General features: G+C 41.9%; 1 protein-coding gene across 1 annotated transcript in view; it reads left to right on the top strand.

Annotated features, from left to right (window-relative positions):
- Positions 1-958: 958 nt before the first annotated feature.
- Positions 959-22,363, top strand: part of farsb (phenylalanyl-tRNA synthetase subunit beta) — a 60,553-nt gene continuing 39,148 nt past the window's right edge. The window contains exons 1-7 of the mRNA XM_060834224.1: positions 959-1,227; positions 8,829-8,884; positions 10,283-10,437; positions 12,306-12,378; positions 15,430-15,545; positions 15,766-15,916; positions 19,012-19,120. Of these exons, the coding sequence (XP_060690207.1) occupies positions 1,170-1,227; positions 8,829-8,884; positions 10,283-10,437; positions 12,306-12,378; positions 15,430-15,545; positions 15,766-15,916; positions 19,012-19,120 (718 nt within the window). The 5' untranslated portion in view covers positions 959-1,169. The remainder of the gene's footprint in view (positions 1,228-8,828; positions 8,885-10,282; positions 10,438-12,305; positions 12,379-15,429; positions 15,546-15,765; positions 15,917-19,011; positions 19,121-22,363) is intronic.

Here is a 22,363-nt window from a genome sequence, read left to right on the forward strand (position 1 = left end):
GGGGCGATGGAGGTGGGATAGGTGGAAGGAGGTCAAGGTGAGGGTGATAGGCCGGAGTGGGGTGGGGGCGGAGAGGTCAGGAAGAGGATTGCAGGTTAGGAGGGCGGTGCTGAGTTGAGGGAACCGACTGAGACAAGGTGGGGGGAGGGGAAATGAGGAAGCTGGAGAAATCTGAATTCATACCTTGTGGTTGGAGGGTTCCCAGGCGGAAGATGAGGCGCTCCTCCTCCAGCCGTCGTGTAGTTGTGTTCTGCCGGTGGAGGAGTCCAAGGACCTGCATGTCCTCGGTGGAGTGGGAGGGGGAGTTAAAGTGTTGAGCCACGGGGTGATTGGGTTGGTTGGTCCCAGGCGTAGATGCATGCACTGATTTGGCAGACATGTTGTACAAACACCCACAGAAAGACGATGGGAAGGAATGCTGAAATTCATGATTAATTTCTAGTACCATCAAGTCCAACTTGTTTTATGAGTTTTATCTTTCCTACTAAAAGCATACTGCGTGAAATTTCTGCCCACCAAATCAATATTGAAAATGCGCCTTTTTATTTCAAAAATACACTTTATTCATAAAAATATATTTTTACACATTCACGATTACTAAAGCAGTTCGGTTCTGTAGAAAAGCATAAAAAGAAACAAACAAATAGTGGAGTTTGACACTATCCAACAAAAAAAACCAAAGGCATTCCTTGCTTATACAAGACTACCTTTAGCTGCAATTAAGGCACGGGGGTCCAATAACTCAACGGACCCTCCGTTTAACTTGGCAGAAAAATACGCCTCTTTACAACTTTGTAACCAAATACAGAATTTAGTATCTGGGCAAAACTGCGCTGATAACCTACTTTTACTCTCCGGATACATAACTTTCTGCAACTTCCTTTTTTGGACTGCCCTCATTTGACGTCCTGACAACAATGAACACGTCGTTTTATCCCAGTAGGTAGCTGCATTATACGCCCGAGGAAAATTGCCAACGACAGATGCTGCAATTGGTGGCCGAGGGTATCCGCGAGTAAAACAATGCAGATATTGCGTGTTTGAAAAGACGATTTGCTGAAGCTGCAGCACAGTGAAAACATGAACACCCGCTCAGGAGTGGTGAAGACAGCCGCCGGGTCGGGCCCTTGCGCGCACGCTCGCCCTGGTTGTGTCTGCCGGTTTTCACCATGCCTACTGTCAGTGTGAAGAGGGATTTGCTGTTTGAAGCTTTGGGTCAAGTATACAGTGAGTTCCTTAAATCCATTCAGTCGTGGTCTTAGCTGGCGGGGTGGTGAGTGAATAACGCCAGGGAAGAGTGCAACTAGATTGTTACACGGGGTTGGGAATGAGAGAGGAGTGTAAGGGGGGGGGGGAAAGCTCAATCTGGAACGTGGGACCTGGAGAATGGAACGTTTGACCTGGAGAATGGAACCTGGGACTGGGAACACGGAGTACCTGAACGTTCGGATTCATTCATTCATTGTTTTGTTGCCCAGTTCCGGGGAGTCTTCCTTTCTATTGATTGCATCATGCAGAGTCGGAGCCCTGTGGCGGTGTGGGCGGTGATTTGACGGAGAGCGGAGCTGTCAATATCAGGGAGAGGCGCACTTGAAAGAAACAGCGGGCTTGGGGTTGATTGCATGGTACTGGTTTTAAATAATGCAGATTCTTGTTTTTAATTTCCAAACAAAAATGCTTGCCACTCTGTTACTTTTTTTTAAAACAAATGCGACACGTTAGTTGGAGAACCAATTCATGCAATGTATCTTTGAAGGGATGTTGCCACTAAACAAAAACGATCTTTTTTAACCAATTTTCTCTCTAACGTACATTTTTAATATGTTCCAACCTTCTGGGAATTCTGCTGAAATAGCTAATACAATATAAATTCCTCTGTTTGCAATCTTATCTTTCTGAAAAAAATATTTTAATCATACTGTACCATTCATAATGCAGTCAGCTCTTGTAGTTGCAAAAGTAGAAAATGTGGCCTAGCTGGTAAATACATCATAAGTCATACATAGTCCCAAATTCAGTTCCAACAGTTTGCTGATTTCAGCCAGGCCAACAGCAAGGATGGCAGAATAATCCAGCACTCCCCTGATTGCTATCTGCTATCATTTGCTGGGAATGTTAGTATAGGAGAAAGTGAGGACTGCAGATGCTGGAGATCAGAGCTTAAAAATGTGTTGCTGGAAAAGCGCAGCAGGTCAGGCTGCATCAAAGGAGCAGGAGAATCGACTTTTTGGGCATAAGCCCTTTTAATGTTAGTGTGTTGACTTTGGGTAAAAATGTAATTGGTGTCAGGTGCAAAATTCTTTGTGCTGAGTTGGCACAACAAGGCACACTGCCCAGACTCATAAAGATTGGATTACTTACAGCGTGGAAACAGGCCCTTCGGCCCAATAAGTCCACACCGACCCGCCGAAGCGCAACCCACCCATACCTTTACTCCTTACCTAACATTACGGGCAATTTAGCATGGCCAATTCATGCTAAATTTAACCTGCACATTTTTGGATTGTGGGAGGAAACCGACGCAGACACTGGGAGAATGTGCAAACTCCACACAGAGAGTCGCCTGAGGTGGGAATTGAACCCGGGTCTCTGGCATTGTGAGGCAGCAGTACTAATCACTGTGCCACCATGATGCCCATTAGATGTACAGCATGGAAACAGGCCCTTTGGTCCAATTCGTCCATGCTGACCAGATATCGCAACCCAATCTAGTCCCATTTGCCAGCATTTGGCCCATATCCCTCTAAACCCTTCCTATTCATATATGCATCCAGATGTCTTTTAAATGTTGCAATTGTACCAGCCTCCATCACTTCCTCTGGCAGCGCATTCTGTACATCGAGTCATAGAGATGTACAGCACGGAAACAGACCCTTCTATCCAACTTTTCCATGCTGACCAGATATCCTAACCCAATCTAGTCCCACCTGTCAGCACCCGGCCCATATCCTTCCACATCCTTCCTATTCATATACCCATCCAAATGCCTTTTAAATATTGCAATTATACTCCACCACTTCCTCTGACAGGTCATTCCATACACCTACCACCCTCTCAGTGAAAACGTTGCCCCGTAGGTCTCTTTTATATCTTTCTCTTCTCACCCTAAACCTATGCCCTCTAGTTCTGTACTCCCTGACCCCAGGGAAAAGACTTTGCCTATTTACCCTATCCATGCTCCTCATAATTTTGTAAGCCTTTATAATGTCACCCCTCAGCCTCCGACGTTCCAGGGAAAACAGCCCCAGCCTGTTCAGCTGCTCCCTATAGCTCAAATCCTCCAACCCTGGCAACATCCTTGTACATCTTTCCTGAACCCTTTCAAGTTTCACAACATCTTTCCGATAGGAAGGAGACCAGAATTGCACGCAATATTCCAACAGTGGCCTAACCAATGTCCTGTACAGCCGCAACATAAGCTCCCAACTCCTGTATTCAGTACTCTGACCAAAAAAGGAAAGCAGGCACAACCCTCTGTGAGAAAAAGATGCTGCATAGATCCCTTTTTAATCCTTCCCTTAACCCTATGCTGTCTATTTTTGGACTCCCCTGCCCTGACTATTTATCCTATCCATGTCCCTCACGATTCTATAAACCTCTATTAGGTCACCCCTCAGCACTTGATGCTCAAGGGAAAATACCCCAGTCTGTTCAGCGTTTCCCGATAGCTCAAACCCTTCAACCTTGGCAACATCCTTTTCAAACCTTTCTGAACCCTCTCAAATTTCATAATACCTTTCATATAGCACGGAGGCCAGAATTGAAAGTAGTATTCCAAAAGTGGCTTAACCAATGTCCAGTACTGCCACAACATGACCTCCCAACTCCTGTACTCAATGCTCTGACCAATAAGGGTGAACGTACCAAATGCCACCTTCATTACCCTATCTACTACGACTTTGCTTTCAAGGAACCATGAACCTGTACTACAAGGTCTCTTTGTTGGGAAACATTCCCCAGGACCCTACCATTGAATGTATAAGATTCTAGATTACAGTGGTGCTGGAAAAGCACAGCAGTTCAGGCAGCATCCGAGGAGCAGGAAAGTCGACATTTCAGGCAAAAGCCCTTCATCAGGAATAGGGGCAGGGTGCCTGCAGGGTGGAGAGATAAATGAGAGGGGTGTGGGGTGGGGAGAAAGTTGTATACAGTACAATAGGTGAATGGGGGTGGGGATGGAGGTGATAGGTCAGGGAGGAGGGTGGAGCAAGGTAGCACAGAGTACAGTGGGTGAATGGGGTGGGGATGAAGGTGATAGGTCAGAGAGGAGGGTAGGGTGGCTAGGTGGAAAGGAAGATAGGCAGATAGGACAAGTCATGGGGACAGTGCTGAGCTGGAAGTTTGGAACTGTGGTGAGGTGTGGGAAGGGAACTTGCCTTTCCAAAATGTAGGTTGAACTCCATTTGTCATTCCTCAGCCCATTGGCACATCTGATCAAGGTCCCATTGTACTCTGAGGTAACCTTCTTCGCTGTCCACTACACCACCAATGTTGGTGTTATTTGAAAAATTACTAACCATACCTCCTATATTCACATCTAAATCATTCCTATAAATGACAAAAAGCAGTGGACCCAGCACCAATCCTTGTAGCACACTGCTTGTGGAACCCTCCACCCTCTGTCGCCTACCTTCAAACTCATGTTTTTATCCAAATGGCTAGTTTTCCCTGTATTCCATATGATCTAACCTTATTAACCAGACTACCCTATGAAACCTCGTTGTATGCATTACTAAAGTCCACATACAGTGTCCTCCATTCTATGCTCATCAATCCTCTTTGTCACTTCTTCAAAAAACTCAGTCAAGTTAGTAAGACATGATTTCCCATGCACAAAGCCATGTTGACTATCCCAATGTGGGCGGCACGGTGGCACAGTGGTTAGCACTGCTGCCTCACAGTGCCAGAGACCCGGGTTCAATTCCCGACTCAGGTGACTGACTGTGTGGAGTTTGCACGTTCTCCCCATGTCTGCGTGGGTTTCCTCTGGGTGCTCCGGTTTCCTCCCACAGTCCAAAGATGTGCAGGTCAGGTGAATTGACCATGCTAAATTGCCAGTAGTGTTAGGTAAAGGGGTAAATGTAGGGGTATGGGTGGGTTGCGCTTCGGCGGGTCGGTGTGGACTTGTTGGGCCGAAGGGCCTGTTTTCACACTGTAAGTATTCTAATCTAATCTAATCCAATCAGTCCTTGCCTTTCCAAATGCATGTAAATCCTACCCCTCAGAATCCCCTGCAATAACTTGCCCACTATTGATGTCAGGCTCATCGGTCTATAGTTCCCTGGCTTTTCCTTACCACCTTTCTTAAGTAAGGCATCACCTTAGCCAACCTACAGTCTTCTGTCACCTCACTGTGGCTATTGATGATACAAATATCTTGGCAAGGGGCCCTCAAATCACTTCCTTACCTTCCCACAAGGTTCTGGGGTACACCTGATCAAGCCCTGGGGATTTACCCACCTTGCGATGAAGAGCTCACATTTCTGAATAAAGTATTATGCTGCTGTCAATGCCATGGAGTTGTACCCAATATGACTCTAGTATCTGCGGGAGGGGGGGTGGATATTGGAGACATATAAAACATTTGTAAAATACAGAATTATATTGATCTGTGCTGTATGCACATGCAGCTCATTACACTGGATGAACTGCTGCTCGTGATGATGATTGTTGCCATCATCTTCCTTAAGTGTAGGAAACCTCATGGCCTGCTTGGTTTACTGTGGGCAGAGGAAAGCCACTTCCTGGTCAAACTAGAAGTGTCTCATGTCATTAACAATATAGGTAGTTTATTGTATGTGAGAGTCACTAGTAACAGATCACACTATATAGTAAACATTGTTGCAGAGATTTTGAGGAGAATCTTCTTTAAGATCATAGTCTGTCCTGCCACAAGTCCATTTGATATCATCCTGGTGGACAGTGCTTATGGAATGCTTCGTTATTAACCTTTTCACACCCATATAGCACATCTCTCCCAATCCTTTTCCTCATTATGATTATTATATATTTGTGTACATAACTGCATTCACCTACCCCATTTCCCTGAACAAATTCAGGCAATCTGGAGGTTTTCCTATTTTCCTGGAATGCATTTCGAACTTGGAAAACTCACTGTTTGCTGGGTGGAGGACCCTTGCTTTTCCTGATTTTCATCCTGATAGTCTGAGGTCTGTAGGTCTCTTCAATTTCTAGAATTTCCTTTGCAGAGGGCGTCCTGTCTGTTGAAATAGGCAGTTTCTTCTTTCCAACATTTGAAGATTATGGTTTGTTAGAAGACTGGTAAGCCAGAGACCTAAGCTGGGAATTGGGGATGGAAACGCGCTGAAAATGTGTTGCTGGAAAAGCAGCATTTGCTGGTCAGGCAGCATCAAAGGAGTAGGAGAATCGACGTTTCGGGCATAAGCCCTTCATCAGGAATGAAGAAAGTGTGTCCAGCAAGCTAAGATAAAAGGTAGGGAGGAGGGACTTGGGGGAGGGGCATTGGAAATGCGATAGGTGGAAGGAGGTCAAGGTGAGGGTGATAGGCCAGAGTGGGATGGGGGCGGAGAGGTCAGGAAGAAGATTGCAGGTTAGGAAGGCGGTGCTGAGTTTGAGGGATTCGACTGAGACAAGGTGGGGGGAGGGGAAATGAGGAAACTGGAGAAATCTGAGTTTATTGGGGATGGAAAGCAAATTCTACTTAGGTAGATAGTGAATTTTGAATTCAATGAATAAATCTGGAACTAATAGCCAGTTAAATGACAATCATGAAGCCATTGTTGATAGTTGCAAAAACCTATTTGATTCACTAGTACCTTTTTAGGGAAGGAAAATCTGCCAACTATATTTGGTCTGGCTTACACGCGACTCTCTCAACATCAGGTCAAACACAGGCAAGAAACCTTGCTGTGTCACTCTTCAGCTGAGGAATCCTTCATGTTGAACACCAAATGGAAGATATATTGGCAGTAGTAAGGGCACAGATTATACTTTGAGTGGGGGACTTCACTGTTCATCATCAAGATTTGTTTAGTAGTACCACTACTAACTAAGCTGAAAATGTGTTGCTGGAAAAGCGCAGCAGGTCAGGCAGCATCCAAGGAACAGGAGATTAGACGTTTCGGGCATAAGCCCTTCTTCAGGAATCTATTCCTTGGATGCTGCCTGACCTGCTGTGCTTTTCCAGCAACACATTTTCAGCTCTGATCTCCAGCATCTGCAGACCTCACTTTCTCCACTACTAACTAAGCTGGTCAAGTCCTAAAGCACATAGCTGCTAATGGGGCATGCTGCAAGTCGTGAGGGGAAAAATGTACTTGACCTTGTGCTTGTCATTGTACCTGTAGCAGGTGCATCTGTTCATTTCTACATTAATAGGAGTGATCACCTAATCATCCTTGTGGAGATAAAGTCTGATCATATTGAGGATACACCATGTATGGTGGGACTATCGTGCCTAAAAAGATAAATCTAGTAACTCAAAACTGGGCTTCCTTGAGGCACTGTGGGCCATCAGCAGAATTATTTTCAAACACAGTCTGTAAACTAATACCTCAGCATATCCCTGACTCTAACATTGCCACAACTCAAGGGATCAAAACTGTTCAAGCGTGCAGGAAGGCATCCTAGAACAGCACCTAGAGATCGTCAGGGTAGTGTTCCAGGCCCATCCATTTTCAACTGCTTCATCAATGACCTTCCCTTCATCACAAGGTCAAAATGGAGATATTCACTGATGGTGCTGAATGTTGCACATTCATTTTCACCTCTCAAATACTGAAGCATTCCTTGCTCAAATGTAACAAGATTTCAATATCTAGATTTGGGCTGACAAGTGGCAAGTAACATTCACACTACACAACTGTCAAGCTATGATCATTAATAAGAGATAATCTAACCACTACCCTTTGACATTCAGTGATATTACCATCATTAACTCCCCCACAATCAACATCCTTGGAGTTACCATTGACCAGAAACTCAACTGCACTCACCATATAAACACAGTGGTTACAAAAGCAGGTCAGAAGCAAGGAATACTGTGGCAAGTGACCCACCTCCTAACTCCCTAAAGCCATCATCTACAAGGCACAAGTCAGGATTGTGATGAAATACCCTCCACTTGCCTGGATGATGGCAGCTCCAGTAATACTCAAGAATCTTGATGCCATCCAAGCCAAAGCATCCTGCTTGATTGGCAAAACATCCATAAATATCCACTCTCTCCACCACTGATGCTCAGTAGCAGTAGTGAGTAGTATCCACAAGATGCACTGAAATCCACAAGATTTTCAGAAAGCATCTTCCAAACCCAGGACCACTTCCACCTAGAGGGATAAGTGCAGTAGATGCAAAGGAACACCATCACTTCCAAGATCCCCTCCAGGCCACTCACCATGTTGACTTCGAAATACAACTTCACTATCACTGGCTCAAAATCCTTGAATTCCATCCCTAATGGCATTGTGAGCTAACACACAGCAGGTGGACTGTAGTGGTTCAAGAAGGCAGCTCATCACCACCTTCTCAACTATGGACCAGAAAATACATGCTGACCAGCCAGTGACAACCCACATCAAATGAATGAAAAAAACCTAAAACAGGCGTCAGCCTGGTGAAATTACATATCAGGTGCCAAGCTGTATGAACAACATACAATAAACAGAGGTAAGCAATCCAACAACTAAAGAATCTGTTCTAAGCTACACCAGACGTGCTGTATGGGGGGAGATGAGGTGTTAAAGTTAGGTATGGTGCACTTGGCAAATATTTACTCTTGACTCCATAAGACATTTTCTGAAATTATTGATTTTTACAACACCTAACATTTTACTTTTCTTTTACAGCTGATGAAGAGTTTGATGCACTATGTTTTGAGTTTGGTCTGGAACTGGATGAAGTGGTACGGTATCATTTTATATCTAGCTAAAAGCAACACGTGTGTAGAAGTATAGTGGACATCAAAAAAAAATGTATCAGCAAATCTTTACCAATTTTCCAATCCAATTTTCTCTATTTAAGATGTTCACATTGAGGTACAGTTCAGCTTGCAGTCTGCCTTGCTCAACTTTGCCTAATGATCAATAATCATGTATAATTATTGATAGGCTATTCAACCATGTCGAGCACCACAGCTGAAGCTTAGCTAATATATTTATAAATGTACATTTTCCAGTAGGTATCATTGACCATTGACAAGAAGAATTAATCTGAGCTGTTTTGATCCTCATGAATTTAGCAGGACTTATACTCTTAATGGTAAGGTCCTAGGGAGTGTTGCTGAACAAAGAGACCTTGGAGTGCAGGTTCATAGCTCCTTGAAAGTGGATTCGCAGGTAGATAGGATAGTGAAGAAGGCGATGGGTATGCTTTCCTTTATTGGTCAGAGTATTGAGTACAGGAACTGGGAGGTGATGTTGCAGCTGTACAGGACATTGGTTAGGTCACTGTTGGAATATTGCATGCAGTTCTGGTCTACTTCCTATCAGAAAGATGTTGTGAAACTTGAAAGGATTCAGAAAAGATTTACAAGGATGTTGCCAGGCTTGGAGGATTTGAACTATAGGGAGAGGCTGAACAGGCTGGGGCTGTTTTCCCTGGAGCGTCAGAGGCTGAGGGGTGAGCTTATAGAGGTTTACAAAATTATGAGGGGCATGGATAGGATAAATAGACAAAGTCTTTTCCCTGGGATTGGGGAGTCCAGAACTAGAGGGCATAGGTTTTAGGGTGAGAGGGGAAAGATATAAAAGAGACCTAAGGGGCAATTTTTTTCATGCAGAGGATGGTACGTGTATGGAATGAGCTGCCAGTGGATGTGGTGGAGGCTGGTACCATTGCAACATTTAAGAGGCATTTGGATGGGTATATGAATAGGAAGGGTTTGGAGGGATATGGACTGGGTGCTAGCAGGTGAGGCTAGATTGGGTTGGGATATCCGGTCGGCATGGACAGGTTGGACCGAAGAGTTTGTTTTCATGCTGTACATCTCTGTGACTCTATAATTTCCTAATCATAGCTCAGAGCTGCTGAGGCCTACATTGGCCTTCCTACTGCAATCTAACTGAGATCACGTAATTGCATAGATCTGGGATTAAAAGTGATATTTTGCTAATCAGTATCACAATTATATAATGTATTTTACAACCTTTTTAGGGTAGGGGTGGGTGAGGAGGGGGTGCGGCAGGGAGTGTGGAAGCTTCTGGTTTCTGCATTCAAATGCTGCTTGTGTAAAGCTGTTGTGAATATATACAGTTATGTATAGTATATACGTGTATTATATAGGTTTGTTTTTTTGTTGCAGACATCTGAAAAAGAAATTATAAGCAGAGAACAAGGAGATGGAAAAGCAGAGGGTGCATCCGATGTGATTCTGTATAAAATCGATGTTCCTGCCAACCGTTATGATCTCTTGTGCCTGGAAGGATTGACCCGTGGTTTGCAGGTCTTTAAAGACAGGTAACGTTTCTTAATATGAAAGTAAAATATTGTATTTGCTGTAAAATATGAAATAAACTCAATCCTTGATGGAAATCCTGAACAAGTATAGAGAGAGAGAAAGATTTAATATTTCAGATTAACTTTGTCAGAACTGGAAAATGTTAGACAAGTAACAGATTTTAAATAAGAGAAGGGGTTAGGGAGAAATATAGACAAAACAAAGAGAAGGTCTGTGGTAGGTTGGAAGACGGAAACTATTAAATGACACAAGTTTGTGTAAGACCACAGGGCTTGGTAATGGGACAAGTGAAGACACATAACATGTGAAAGGAGACACATTAGAGGAGGTATGAATGGCAGGATGGTGGACAGTGGCTGTCTAAAATCAGAAAAATTAGACTAAAAGCTGAAAAGAAGAAGAGCTGTTGATCCTGTCCAGCTCATTTCCCACATTTATCTTTGCACCACTTCCCCGCCCTTCCAGAACCATGCCAGGATATGTCCTTTGTCCTTGGGGTGGCACGGTGGCTCAGTGGTTAGCACTGTTGCCTCACAGCGCCAGGGACCCAGGTTCAGTTCCCGCCTCAAGCAACTGTCTGTGTGGAGTTTGCACATTCTCCCCGTGTCTGCATGGGTTTCCTCCAGGTACTCCAGTTTCCTCCCATAGTCCAAAGATGTGCATGTTAGGTGAATTGGCCATGCTAAATTGCCCATAGTGGTAGGTACATTAGCCAGGGGTAAATGTAGGGGAACGGGTCTGGGTGGGCTGCTCTTTGGAGGGTCAGTGTGGACTTGTTGGGCCAAAGGACCTGTTTCCACACTGTGGGGAATCTATCTTTAGGGAATTTATCTATCTTTGTCCTCACCTTTGACCCACCCTGTCCAATGGAATGCCTGCTGCCACCTCAAGCGTGATACCTCCATTACCAAAAACATCGACCTCTTTCCATTCCCTTTCATTGTTCCAAAGGGAGTATCTCCTCCAAAATATCCTGGCCTACATCTTAGTCAGCTCATTGTCCCTTCCCTTACTCCCAGCACAATTCGACTCAGGTCCCAAACACACTTTTCAGATGAAACAAAGAGCATTATGTGTACTTCTTTCCATTTAGTGACTTCTTATTTACTGCTCACTGTTTACTGTGCATTAGGGAGACTAAATGCAGCATAATAACTATTTTGTAGAACATTTCTTTAGCTCGCAAACATGACACTGAGCACACCTTTTATAATTCTTCACCTTGCTCACATATTGATTTCTCTCCTCGGCCCCTTTGTGTTGAATGAAGTTCAAACAACGCACCACATCCTTTGATTAAGGACTTCTTCCAGACTCATCTGAAATGATGTCAGGAAGGAGGCCTTAACCAAAGGATGTAGTGCAGTTGTTTGAACATTTCCAGCTTGATTGTAACTTCTGCTTGAATTTTGTTTCCTTTTTGCATTGCAGGTTTTGGTTTTACTTTTATTGTCTCTTGTTTTTGATTTTGGAGACAGATTATTCTGCAATTCAAACTTCTTCTCAACTCACCTCTAATGTCTTTATTTGTTCCATTACCACTCTCTTTGGCTTTGTGTCTGGTCCCAAGACCTCCCTTTTGTTCTTTTCTTGTCCTCTTCCTTTCACTTGTTGAAAACCAATTACACCTCCAAGTTTGTTCTGATGAAAAGACATGACCCTGAAACATTAACTCGTTTCTCTGCTGATAGATGCTGCTTGACTTCATTTTCTTACTGATTTCCTTGTCACCAAGCCTTCTTTCTTATTTGGAAAGAATTGTAGTCTCGTTAAGTGTGGTTTGTCATTAAGTTATTAAAGTTTTCAGATACCTATTGCTTCTAAAAGATGTTGACTGTCATGATGTAACTTTCATTTGTCCAAGCAGAATTGAAGCTCCAAAGTACACAAGAGTGGGGCCACCTAGTGGAGACATGCAGAAATTAATTATCACCAAAGAGGTAAACATGTATTTTGCTTAGTAAGCTAAAACATTATATGGGGGTAGATCAACTCAGTTGGTTTGATGGCTAATTTGTGACGCAGAGTGACACTAAGAACAAGTCTTCCAATTCCTAAATTGGCTGGGGTCATCATGGACCCCATCTTCTCAACCTTGCCCCTTACTTGAGGTGTGGTTACCCTCAAATTAAAGTTACCACCGGTTGTCTCTCTCTCTGTCTGTCTGTCTCTCTTTCGCTCTCTGTCTCTATTGAGCAAGCAATAATGATTTTGCTGAATTAAAATCCTGAAATTCCCTCCAAATGACATTATGGGTCAACCTACTACAGGCAGATTGCAGCAGTTCAAGAAGACAGCTCCCCAACACCTTCTCAAGGGCAATTAGAGATGGGCAATAGCTGCTGGCCAGTCAGTGATGCCCATATCCCACAAATGAATAAAAAAGTAGTTATGGCCCTCTGTGGTGACTTGCACTTTCACTTCTGTATTATGTGAAAGAAGCATCATTCACAGAATGTTATATGGTTTTAAAGGAAATGGAATTAAACTCTTTTCAAGATGCCATTACCATTCCAGCTTTAATTTCACACTAAAAGTTGGAGCAAATTTGTTTTATTTTTAAAATATATTTTAAATGAAGAATATTCATCTTTAAAAATGGAATATTTAGTAATTTCATGAAGCTAATATATACAGCTTGAATGCTGTTCGACAGCATTTCTGACTCCCAACCTTAGACGATACACCTATTCCTGTGAAAGGATTGTAATGTTCGTGTTTCCTAGACCACTGGGGATGGATTTCAACCCAGGTCCTAAAAGGAAAAATACATCATATGAACTTTTTATACCAGTTTCAGTATTTCTGAAAAAAAAATTCCGAGTTTGAGCAAAATACAGGCAGTGTATCAAAACTGGCAACCTGGACTGAATTTGTCCTGGACTTTGGATCTTGTTAGTTTTTGGGTTGGGCCATTTGGGCCAGGAATTGCTTAAAACATAACAAAAGGCTGGCGCTAAAAAGCCAATAACTGACCAGCCCCCTACCCATCAGTGCAGTGCCAGGCTGAACAGATCGATAAGTTATTTTACTAATTTAATAATAACTAAAATTTATGTGTGGCAGTTTAATAAAGAATTCTAGACACTCACCACCGTCTGGGTGAAATATGTTTTCCCTCACGTCTCCTCTAATATGTCTACAAATAGCCTGAAATTTCTGCCCACAATGATTGATCTCTGCTTTGGGAAAAATCAATTTTCCATCCACTCAGTCCAAGCCCCTCATTATTTTGTAGAACTCAACTAAGCCACTCCTCACCCTCCACATTTCTAAGGAAAACAACCCGAGCTTATCCAATCTTTGTTCACACCTGCAATTTTCAAGTCTCGGCAACATTCTTGTTAATCTCCTCTCTACTCTCTCTAAAGCAATTATGTCCTTTCTGTAATATGGTGACCCAAACTATGTACACAACTCCAACTGTGGCCTAGCTAGTGTTTAATATTGTTCTAATGTGACATCCCTGCTTTGGGTTCAATACCTCACCCAGTGAAGGAAAGCAACTCGCATGCCTTCTTTACCACCATATGGTGCCACTTATCCTGCCACTTTTTGGACCCAGTGTATGTGCACACAAAGGTCTCTCACCACCTCTATCCCTCTCAATACACCCCTGTTTAATGTGTATTCCTTTGCTTTGTTTGCTTTCCCAAATTCACAACCTCTCTCTTGTTCAGACTGAAATCCATTTGCCATTTTGTGCTGAATCAAACCATTGGTATCTTCCTTCAGTGAATTACCATAACCTTCATGATCAATAACCCAATTAATTTTTATGTCATCAGCAAATTTCCCGATTGTCGCTCTGATGCTTAAGTCAAAGTTATGAATACATATCACTGACAGCAAGGGGCCCAAAACTGTGCCCTGTGCAAAGCAATTGGGAATGGGGTTCCATTTGCAAATGTACCTGTCTACAGTTACCCTTTGTTTCCTATCACTAAGTCAATTTTGAATCCAGATTCTGGATTAGTGGTGCTGGAAGAGCACAGCAGTTCAGGCAGCATCCGAAGAGCAGTAAAATCGACGTTTCGGGCAAAAACCCTTCCTGTTTGTCCTGTTCGGTTCCAAACTCTGCTGGTTTAAAGGTGGTCCGGAGTCTGTGTGGGACGAGTTGGTTATGGAGGCAGGCATTGAGGAAGCAAATGTGGCGGTGGTAGTGAGTTTGTTTCAGGACATGGTTGAAGAGCTTCAGAGCAGAGGAAATGACCTGGGAGTTGCAGTGGGAGAGGGACTCCCTGAGATTCTTGTAGAGAGAGGAGGAAAACTTCTTCAAGGCAGGCATCCTTGCAAGAGGATTCGCAGTAGGGTTAAAATCAACGAGGTAAAAACAGTGACTGCAGATGCTGGAAACCAAATTCTGGATTAGTGGTGCTGGAAGAGCACAGCAGTTTAGGCAGCATCCGAGGAGCAGTAAAATCAACGTTTTGGAATTTTGAATCCAACTCATCATATCCTTATGGCATTAATTTATATTACCAGCACGCCATGTGGGACCTTGCCAAATGCCTTAAGAGGACCTATGTAAATGACTACCACCACACTACTCTCATGAATCATCCTCGTTACTTCCTCAGAAAATTCAATTACATTACTGAGACACAATCTTCCCTTAAAAAAAACTGTGCTGACTACCTTGATTAATCTATGCCTCCAAGTAACAGTAAATCCTATCTTTCAATTGTCTGTAGGATAGGGATAACTAATGTAAACCCTGGCAGATTTTTTTCTGCCTAAAACCAGTAGGTTTGGAACCAATTGCAGTTTTCTACTGCCATTCTGTTTGTAATCAGCCATCTCAACACTGACCAGATATTGAATTAGAAATGTTTTTAATTAGTCATTATTTTCACGAAGGGAGGAATAGTAATTAGTCATGTTTTTGTGCTGCTATAATCATAATGTATTGTTAATTCTGTAACCATCACAATCCAAAACCTCTTTGTTGTTACAAGTCCCAATTTCATCATAATTCTCTTCCTTTGTAGACTGCACAAGTTCGGCCACATGCTGTAGCAGCTGTCCTTCGTAACATTAAGTTTACCAAGGATCGCTATGACAGTTTCATTGATCTACAGGAGAAGCTGCATCAAAACATTTGCAGGTGAGAGCACCTAGGCCCTTACTTTCTGATAAATCATCTCTTAAACTCCCAAATCTATGTCACTCAGACATCGTGTGAAAACATCCATGTGGTAAAATAGTCACAAGTTTTGGTTGCTCAATTTTGAGGTGTTCTACTATGTTTGAGTTGTAATACTGAAAAGTTAGATTCCCTGGAAGTAAATGTTGAGAAAATAATTAGTGTGTAAATGTTTCTGTAGGAAGCGAGCTTTGGTTGCAATTGGAACCCATGATCTGGACACACTGGTAGGACCTTTTACCTATACTGCAAAACCACCTTCTGAAATTATGTTTAAACCCTTAAACCAGTCAAAGGAATACACAGCTTCAGAAATAATGGATCTTTACAAGGTAAGCAACATTTACAGTCAGTTTTTGACTTTTATATGATGAATATTTTTGCTTTGCTTTAAACTGAACGTAAAAGAACTCATTTGACAAAGGATCTGTTGCTATTAATAATTGAGCAAATCTAAGTTAATCTGCAATGGCTATGCACTTTGCTTTTTTCTTTTAATTTGAAAAATTGTACCTGTGTGAAATACTTTGTGAGGACAAAAAAAATCCCTTGTGCCACAATAATTGTTGAGCACACAGGTTTCTATGCTTTTAAATGTTTAAATCTGGTGAAATTTGTGATGTATCAAGTTAGAAACTGGCTTATGTCCCCTCTACCTGAATTCAAATCCAGCTTATACTAATCGTGTTTAAGAAAACCCCTCCTATGTGTGCTAACTGGAAGGGTCCTTATGAATTGTATTTGGATAATTACAATCCGATTTTCACGGAATATGGTACGAATGTCCATCACATAATTACTTGAAATTTGGCTTAAATTGAGATTGTGTGGTTGCATTCTCACTACAAGCTACCAGATGGCTGATGTGTGATGCAGAAGAAGGATGTGCTTGCAGGTGAAGGGATGGCCTGCCCTTTGAGGTCGCTACAGATATGTTGTTGGAGCTTTAAACTGTGTCCTCTTGCATTCTACCCCATTTTTGTGTGCTTGGAATGGAGCCTGGTCAACTAAGTGAGAAATGTTGCATTTCCTTGGCATTAGCATTTTTTAATCTTCTAAATCCTGAAATATTCACAAGACAAAGAAACATCTTTATTATTCTCCTCTGTGTTTAGCACAGCACTGATAAGTAGGTGAATTTTTTTCCAAGCTCGTACTGTCTTAGTCTTTTCTGATCAAGTGCAGGTCCTGGAAAATGTCTCCTATCTCTCATTTGTGAATTTATTTGCGAACTGCAGCATGAGGTTTAGGGTGTCATGCAAATGACACAGGGGGCAACTGAAAATTCACCCATTATACCCTCTAAGCTATTTTACCAGGAATGACAGGGTTAACTCCTCAAAATCAATGGGTAACGTATTGTATTCAGTGGTGCTTAAGGCCTTTGGTCAGAGGCTGCCTGGTGTTTTCTAGTCACCCTGCAGATCCCCTGAGGGCTTGGCATTTGCACCATCTACCTTAATGCAGACTGATCAGGGGGTGAGTGCTCCAGACAGGCTTTGAAACCCCCCCTCCACTCTTGATTTCAACTGCAGGCATTCCTGCGAGGGTTTCTTCTTCCACAGTGGTGACACAGCTAGCAAAGACATGTTTTTAATGTAAATGTTTTAGAAATTGGAGAGAGGCCACCTCCAAATGCAGAAACCTCTTTCTTACCTTAACCATAAGCTGCTACTCCTTCAGCTTTCCAGCTCCAAGAGTCTATGCTCTGGCTAATAATTGGCCAATTAGTGCAAGCCATTGCTGAGGGGCTGATACCTCACCCAGAGCAAGTTAGTGGCTCCGCCCGACCCTGACACAGAGGAACCTTGATTATCCGAATTTTGGATTGTTTGAACAAGATCTCAAGGTCCCGATGCTTGGCTAAACTATGTTATCTGGCATTTGGTTATCTGACCGAAATACTCCCTGCCCGTGTGCTTTGGACAATCCAGGTGATACGAGGAAAATTTGCTCTTCGTTTACCTTTTTCAGCAGGATGTAAAATAAATCTAGTACAAATCGAAAAAGAAGGTAAAACTGTGTTGATTTACTGGTCAATATTCCACCCTTGAACAGCAGAACTGATAATGAAACAAATGAAAAGGTAATTTATTTCACTTGCAATTTGTGAGGTATCCTTAGAGTTGGCTTCAAGTTTGCATGTGTATTTACAATAACTGCACTTCAGAAGTAACCTGGCAGTTACACGTAGTCCCAGAGGACTATAAGGTGGCTTTCTCATTAGAGAGAGATGACTGGTGGTGAGAATCATCACGTCTCAGCAAGAGACGAGGTTGAGAAGGTGAGACCTTCAAAATGATCTCAACAGTCTTGGGAATTGAATCTGTGCTGTTGGTGTCACGCTGTATTGCAAACCAGCCATCCAGCCAACTGAGCTAACCAGCCAGTTGTAAATTGCCTTGCAAAGTCCTGGTGCATGCAAAGACATTGTATAGATGCAAATTCTTCCCAGCAGTGAGTACTCAAGCTTTCCTGGAATAACGGTGTCCTTGACTACATGGGTCCTCACCTTGTTGGCACAATATATTGAAATGCAAAATATCATGTCTTAAATGAAAAGTGAACTGTTTAAAGAATCCTTCCCTGCTGAGAGATAACCTCAGTCAAATGTATCATGATTAATTGGTATGATTTGAATAATTGATGATCTGTGTGAATTCATAGACATTTACAACACAAAAGGAGGCTATTTGCTCATAATGTCCATGTCGGTCATCAGACATCTGACTACATCAATCCAATTTTCCAGCTCTTGGCCCATAGCTCTCGAGGCAATGACATTGCAAGTGAATATTTAAATGCTGCTTAAATGTTACGAGAGTTTCTGACTAAATCATTCTTTGAGGTTGTGAGTTCAAGATTCCCATCATTCTCTGGGTGAAAATCTTTCTCCTCAATTCTACTCTCACTCCTCTGCCTCTTAACTCTATTCCCTCTAGTAATTGACCCCTCTACTAATGGAGAAAATCGGAAACTAACCACCACATCTATCCATTATAATTTTATAAAACTCGATCAGATCCCCTTTCAACTTGCACTGCTCCAACAACAGCAGCCTTTCCAGTCTTTCCTCATTACCCAAGTTGTCCAGTCAAAGTTTGACAGATATTCAACTGCTACAATATCTGCTTTTACAAAACCATTCAATTAACCTATCATTTGTTTGATCTTTAATTCAATAATATACAATATAACGTATTTGTATGATTAGATTTTACTTCCACAGCAAAATGTATATTGAATCAAACTTTTAATTCAAAGTATTTGATAAAATCCTGTATGTGTATTTATATCATTTTTTGTGGTATCAATTTCTTTTTTCAACAATGAAAGAACCAAGACCCTAATGACATCTATCTATTCAACAATTTACCGAATGATTTTGGTCTAGAAAATGCTACTATTTATTTGATTTGATTTTCAGACAGACAGTCACCTTCGCCATTATTTGCACATCATTGAAGATAAACCAGTTTATCCTGTTATCTATGATAGCAATGGCATCGTCCTTTCTATGCCACCTATTATAAATGGTGAGTACAGTATGCCATTTGTGCCTGAGCACTCTGGTCCAATTTTTCTATGTAAAGGAAATAGATTCTTGATGTTCACTGTAGCTGTTTCCATTTTTTCTCCCCTGCAACCTCATCCCTCCCATACAAAAGCTGTTTTTCTTTACAATTTGTAAATGAGAGGAGATTAATGAGATTATATTTTTACTGTGTAAAATGTATTTTTGAATTTGTGTTATAAGTAGATAATTTAGCTAATTCAACTTTGTCTTTACTTCTTTTGTGAATAACCTTCTGTTTTATTGTTAAAGCAAAATCTGCAGCATCGCATGCTAATAATTCAGTGAGAGACCACTGCTGAAACCAAGACAAAATCAAATGTGATCTATCAATCCAGTTTTAGCCCAGGATTTGACTTATCCAATAATAACATTAGATGTGATCACGACAAATGTTTGTGGAGACATGAAGTCTGAAACTGTTCTGATCATAAATAGAATTAGACCACTTAGCTTTTAAAATCTGTTTCGCCTTCATTCAATTAAATCGTAACTAATCTATATCTCCATTTCGTTTTACCTGTATTGATACACTTCCCTGACCAAAACCTACTTGACCACAGTTTTGAAAATTTTAGTTGCCTTGGTACCCACAACCTTTCATGCAGATGTGGCACCAGTGATGGTGGTGGGCAGAGGGGGCAAGGCATTTATTGTTTCAAACTAATCTTTCAGTGGGAAAGGACCTCAAGATTCCAGACTAATTTTAAATTGAATTCCCCCACCAGAGGAATAGTGTTTTTTTGTACTTATTGAATCCCTTTTTCATTTTTAAAGTCTCATTCCCTCGACCTTCTAATCTCAAGGAATAAATGTCAGCATAGCCAATTGTTGTTTTACCAACAAGAAATGATTAGTGTTTTACTTGAGGGATTTTTGCCACTGACGAGTTTTGTGATGTTATCTTTATGGATATACAGCCGCTTACTAAATAGAAGGCCAAAAGGAAGTGATGCCTCCAATATGATGCGACATTGTTGAATCTTTTCCTTGCAACCTTGGGAGATATATAACAAAGAAGTGAGGAAATTAAGTTTGTTTTTCAAGTTTAACTGTATTTAGGTCTGACCATACTGTTGCTTTCTCTTGAGCCTACGTTATTTGTTCGAAAAGGTTACCTACTCTGTCCAGTCAGTAGGTATTTCATCCTATTTTTAAATTTCATGTTTTTCAGTTACATATCCCCTTTCTAAAAACCTTTCAAAGTATGGGTCAACCACATTCTAGTGGGGCATGTGTTGTCCTAGTTTTGCTTTTGCAGATTCATTCAATCATATTGCGCAGAAGAGGCCCTTCTCCCCATTGAGTCTATGTTGACCTATCTACACCAATCCCACTTGTTAACACTTGGCTGATGGCGTTAAATGTTATGACATTTCAAGTGCTCCTCTACACACTTTTTAAAGGTTGTGAGGTTTCCCACCTCAACTACCCTCCAAGGCAGTGCATTTTAGACCACTGGCACCCACTGGGTGAACCATCTATTCCTTAAAACCCCTCTACATCTCCTGTATTTCACCTTGAAATTATGGCCCCTCATTATTAACCTTTCAACAAAACGGAACAGCTGCTTTCCATCCACCTTGTCCATGCCCCTCATAAACTTATATACCTCAATATGCCTGCCTGACCAACCTGCCTCTATCTTCCTGTAACCTAAGATCATCTTACTCACTATTCATTAATCTTCGTGTCATCTGCAAGCTTACTTATCATGCCCCCTCACATTCTCATCTCACAAACAATAATCCCTGGACACAGGCCTCCATTCAGCCAATTTTACGATCTAATTTGTCAAGTTACCCAGGTTCCCATGTGTTGTTACCTTCTTTATCAGTCTCACATATGAGATCTTGTTAAAGCCTTTGCTGAAATCTATATAAATAACATCAATTACATTACCTTCATTCACATACCACCTCAAAAAACTCATTCAAATCTATTAGGCATGATCTCCCTCTGAGAAAACCATGTTGACTATCCCTGATCAAACCTTCCCCTTCCAAGTGCATTCCCTCCTCAGAATTTTCTCCAAGGTCCCCTATTACTGATGTGAGACTTTCTTTAATTTCCTGGCTTTTCTCTACCAATCTCGTGAAAAGTGGAACTGCATTAGCTGTCCTCCAGTCCTCTGGCACCGCCCCTGTAGCCAGAGGGGAGTTAAAAAAAATTGGTTCAGATCTCTGTGGTTTCTTCCCTTGCCTCCCACAGCAGACTGTTTGCCCATCTGGCCCTGGGATTTGTCCATTTTCGAACTTGCCAAAACCTCCAATACTCCCTCAGTCCCTGTGACAATCTACGCAAGAACCCCACAGTCCCTCTTCCCCAAACTCTAAGTACATCCTCCTCTCCTGATTGAAGACAGATGTGAAGTACCCATTTAACACCCTGCAGCTGTCCTCCACTTCCATGCATAGATTACACCCTTGGTCACTAATGGGTCCTACTTTTTCCTAGTTATTCTTTTCCCCGCAGTATACTTAGATAATATCTCGCCACACTCCTTAATTTTACCCACCAGTGTTTTCTCATGTCCTGTCTTTGCTCTCCTGATTGCTTTTTCCTGTTCTCTCCTGCACTTCCTAAACTCCATTGAGGTCTCTGTTAATTTGTCCCCTTTGTACCTGCTAAAAGTCTGTCATTTCCTTCTTATCCAGTCCTGACTATTCTGAGACATTCAGGGTTTCTTGGCTTGTTGCTTCTATATTTCACCCTAAAGAGAATATGTTGTCTTTTCCTCTTTTCCTTTTTGACTGCCATCCCCTTGTTCTGGTGCAGATTTATCCATGAAGCTGTTCCCAGTCTATTCTGTCTTATTTCAATAAAACCTGCCTTCCCCCAATCCAAAACTAGTTGGACCTTATACATGTTGATTATAAAAAGCTCTCCTGAATATATTTCAAAAAATCCTACCCCTCTATACTCTTCACATTATGACTAGCCGATTAACATTGGGGAAGTCGAAATCTCTAATATAATTAGCCTGTTGTTATTTTAAACACCTTTGTGAATTGTCTATATGTCTGCTCCTCCTCTATTGCCTGTAGATTCATTGATTGTTGTTTTGGGGCCTATAATACATTCTTAGCGATGTGACTGACCTTTTATATTCCTAAACTGTACCCACAAGGCCTCATTACGTCCCATTTTTATATGTCCCTATTCTCCTATTATTGCTCAAAGGATGTTCCTAAATGTATTTTGT

This window comes from Hemiscyllium ocellatum, chromosome 13 (assembly GCF_020745735.1).
Source record: "Hemiscyllium ocellatum isolate sHemOce1 chromosome 13, sHemOce1.pat.X.cur, whole genome shotgun sequence".
Classification (NCBI taxonomy): domain Eukaryota; kingdom Metazoa; phylum Chordata; class Chondrichthyes; order Orectolobiformes; family Hemiscylliidae; genus Hemiscyllium; species Hemiscyllium ocellatum.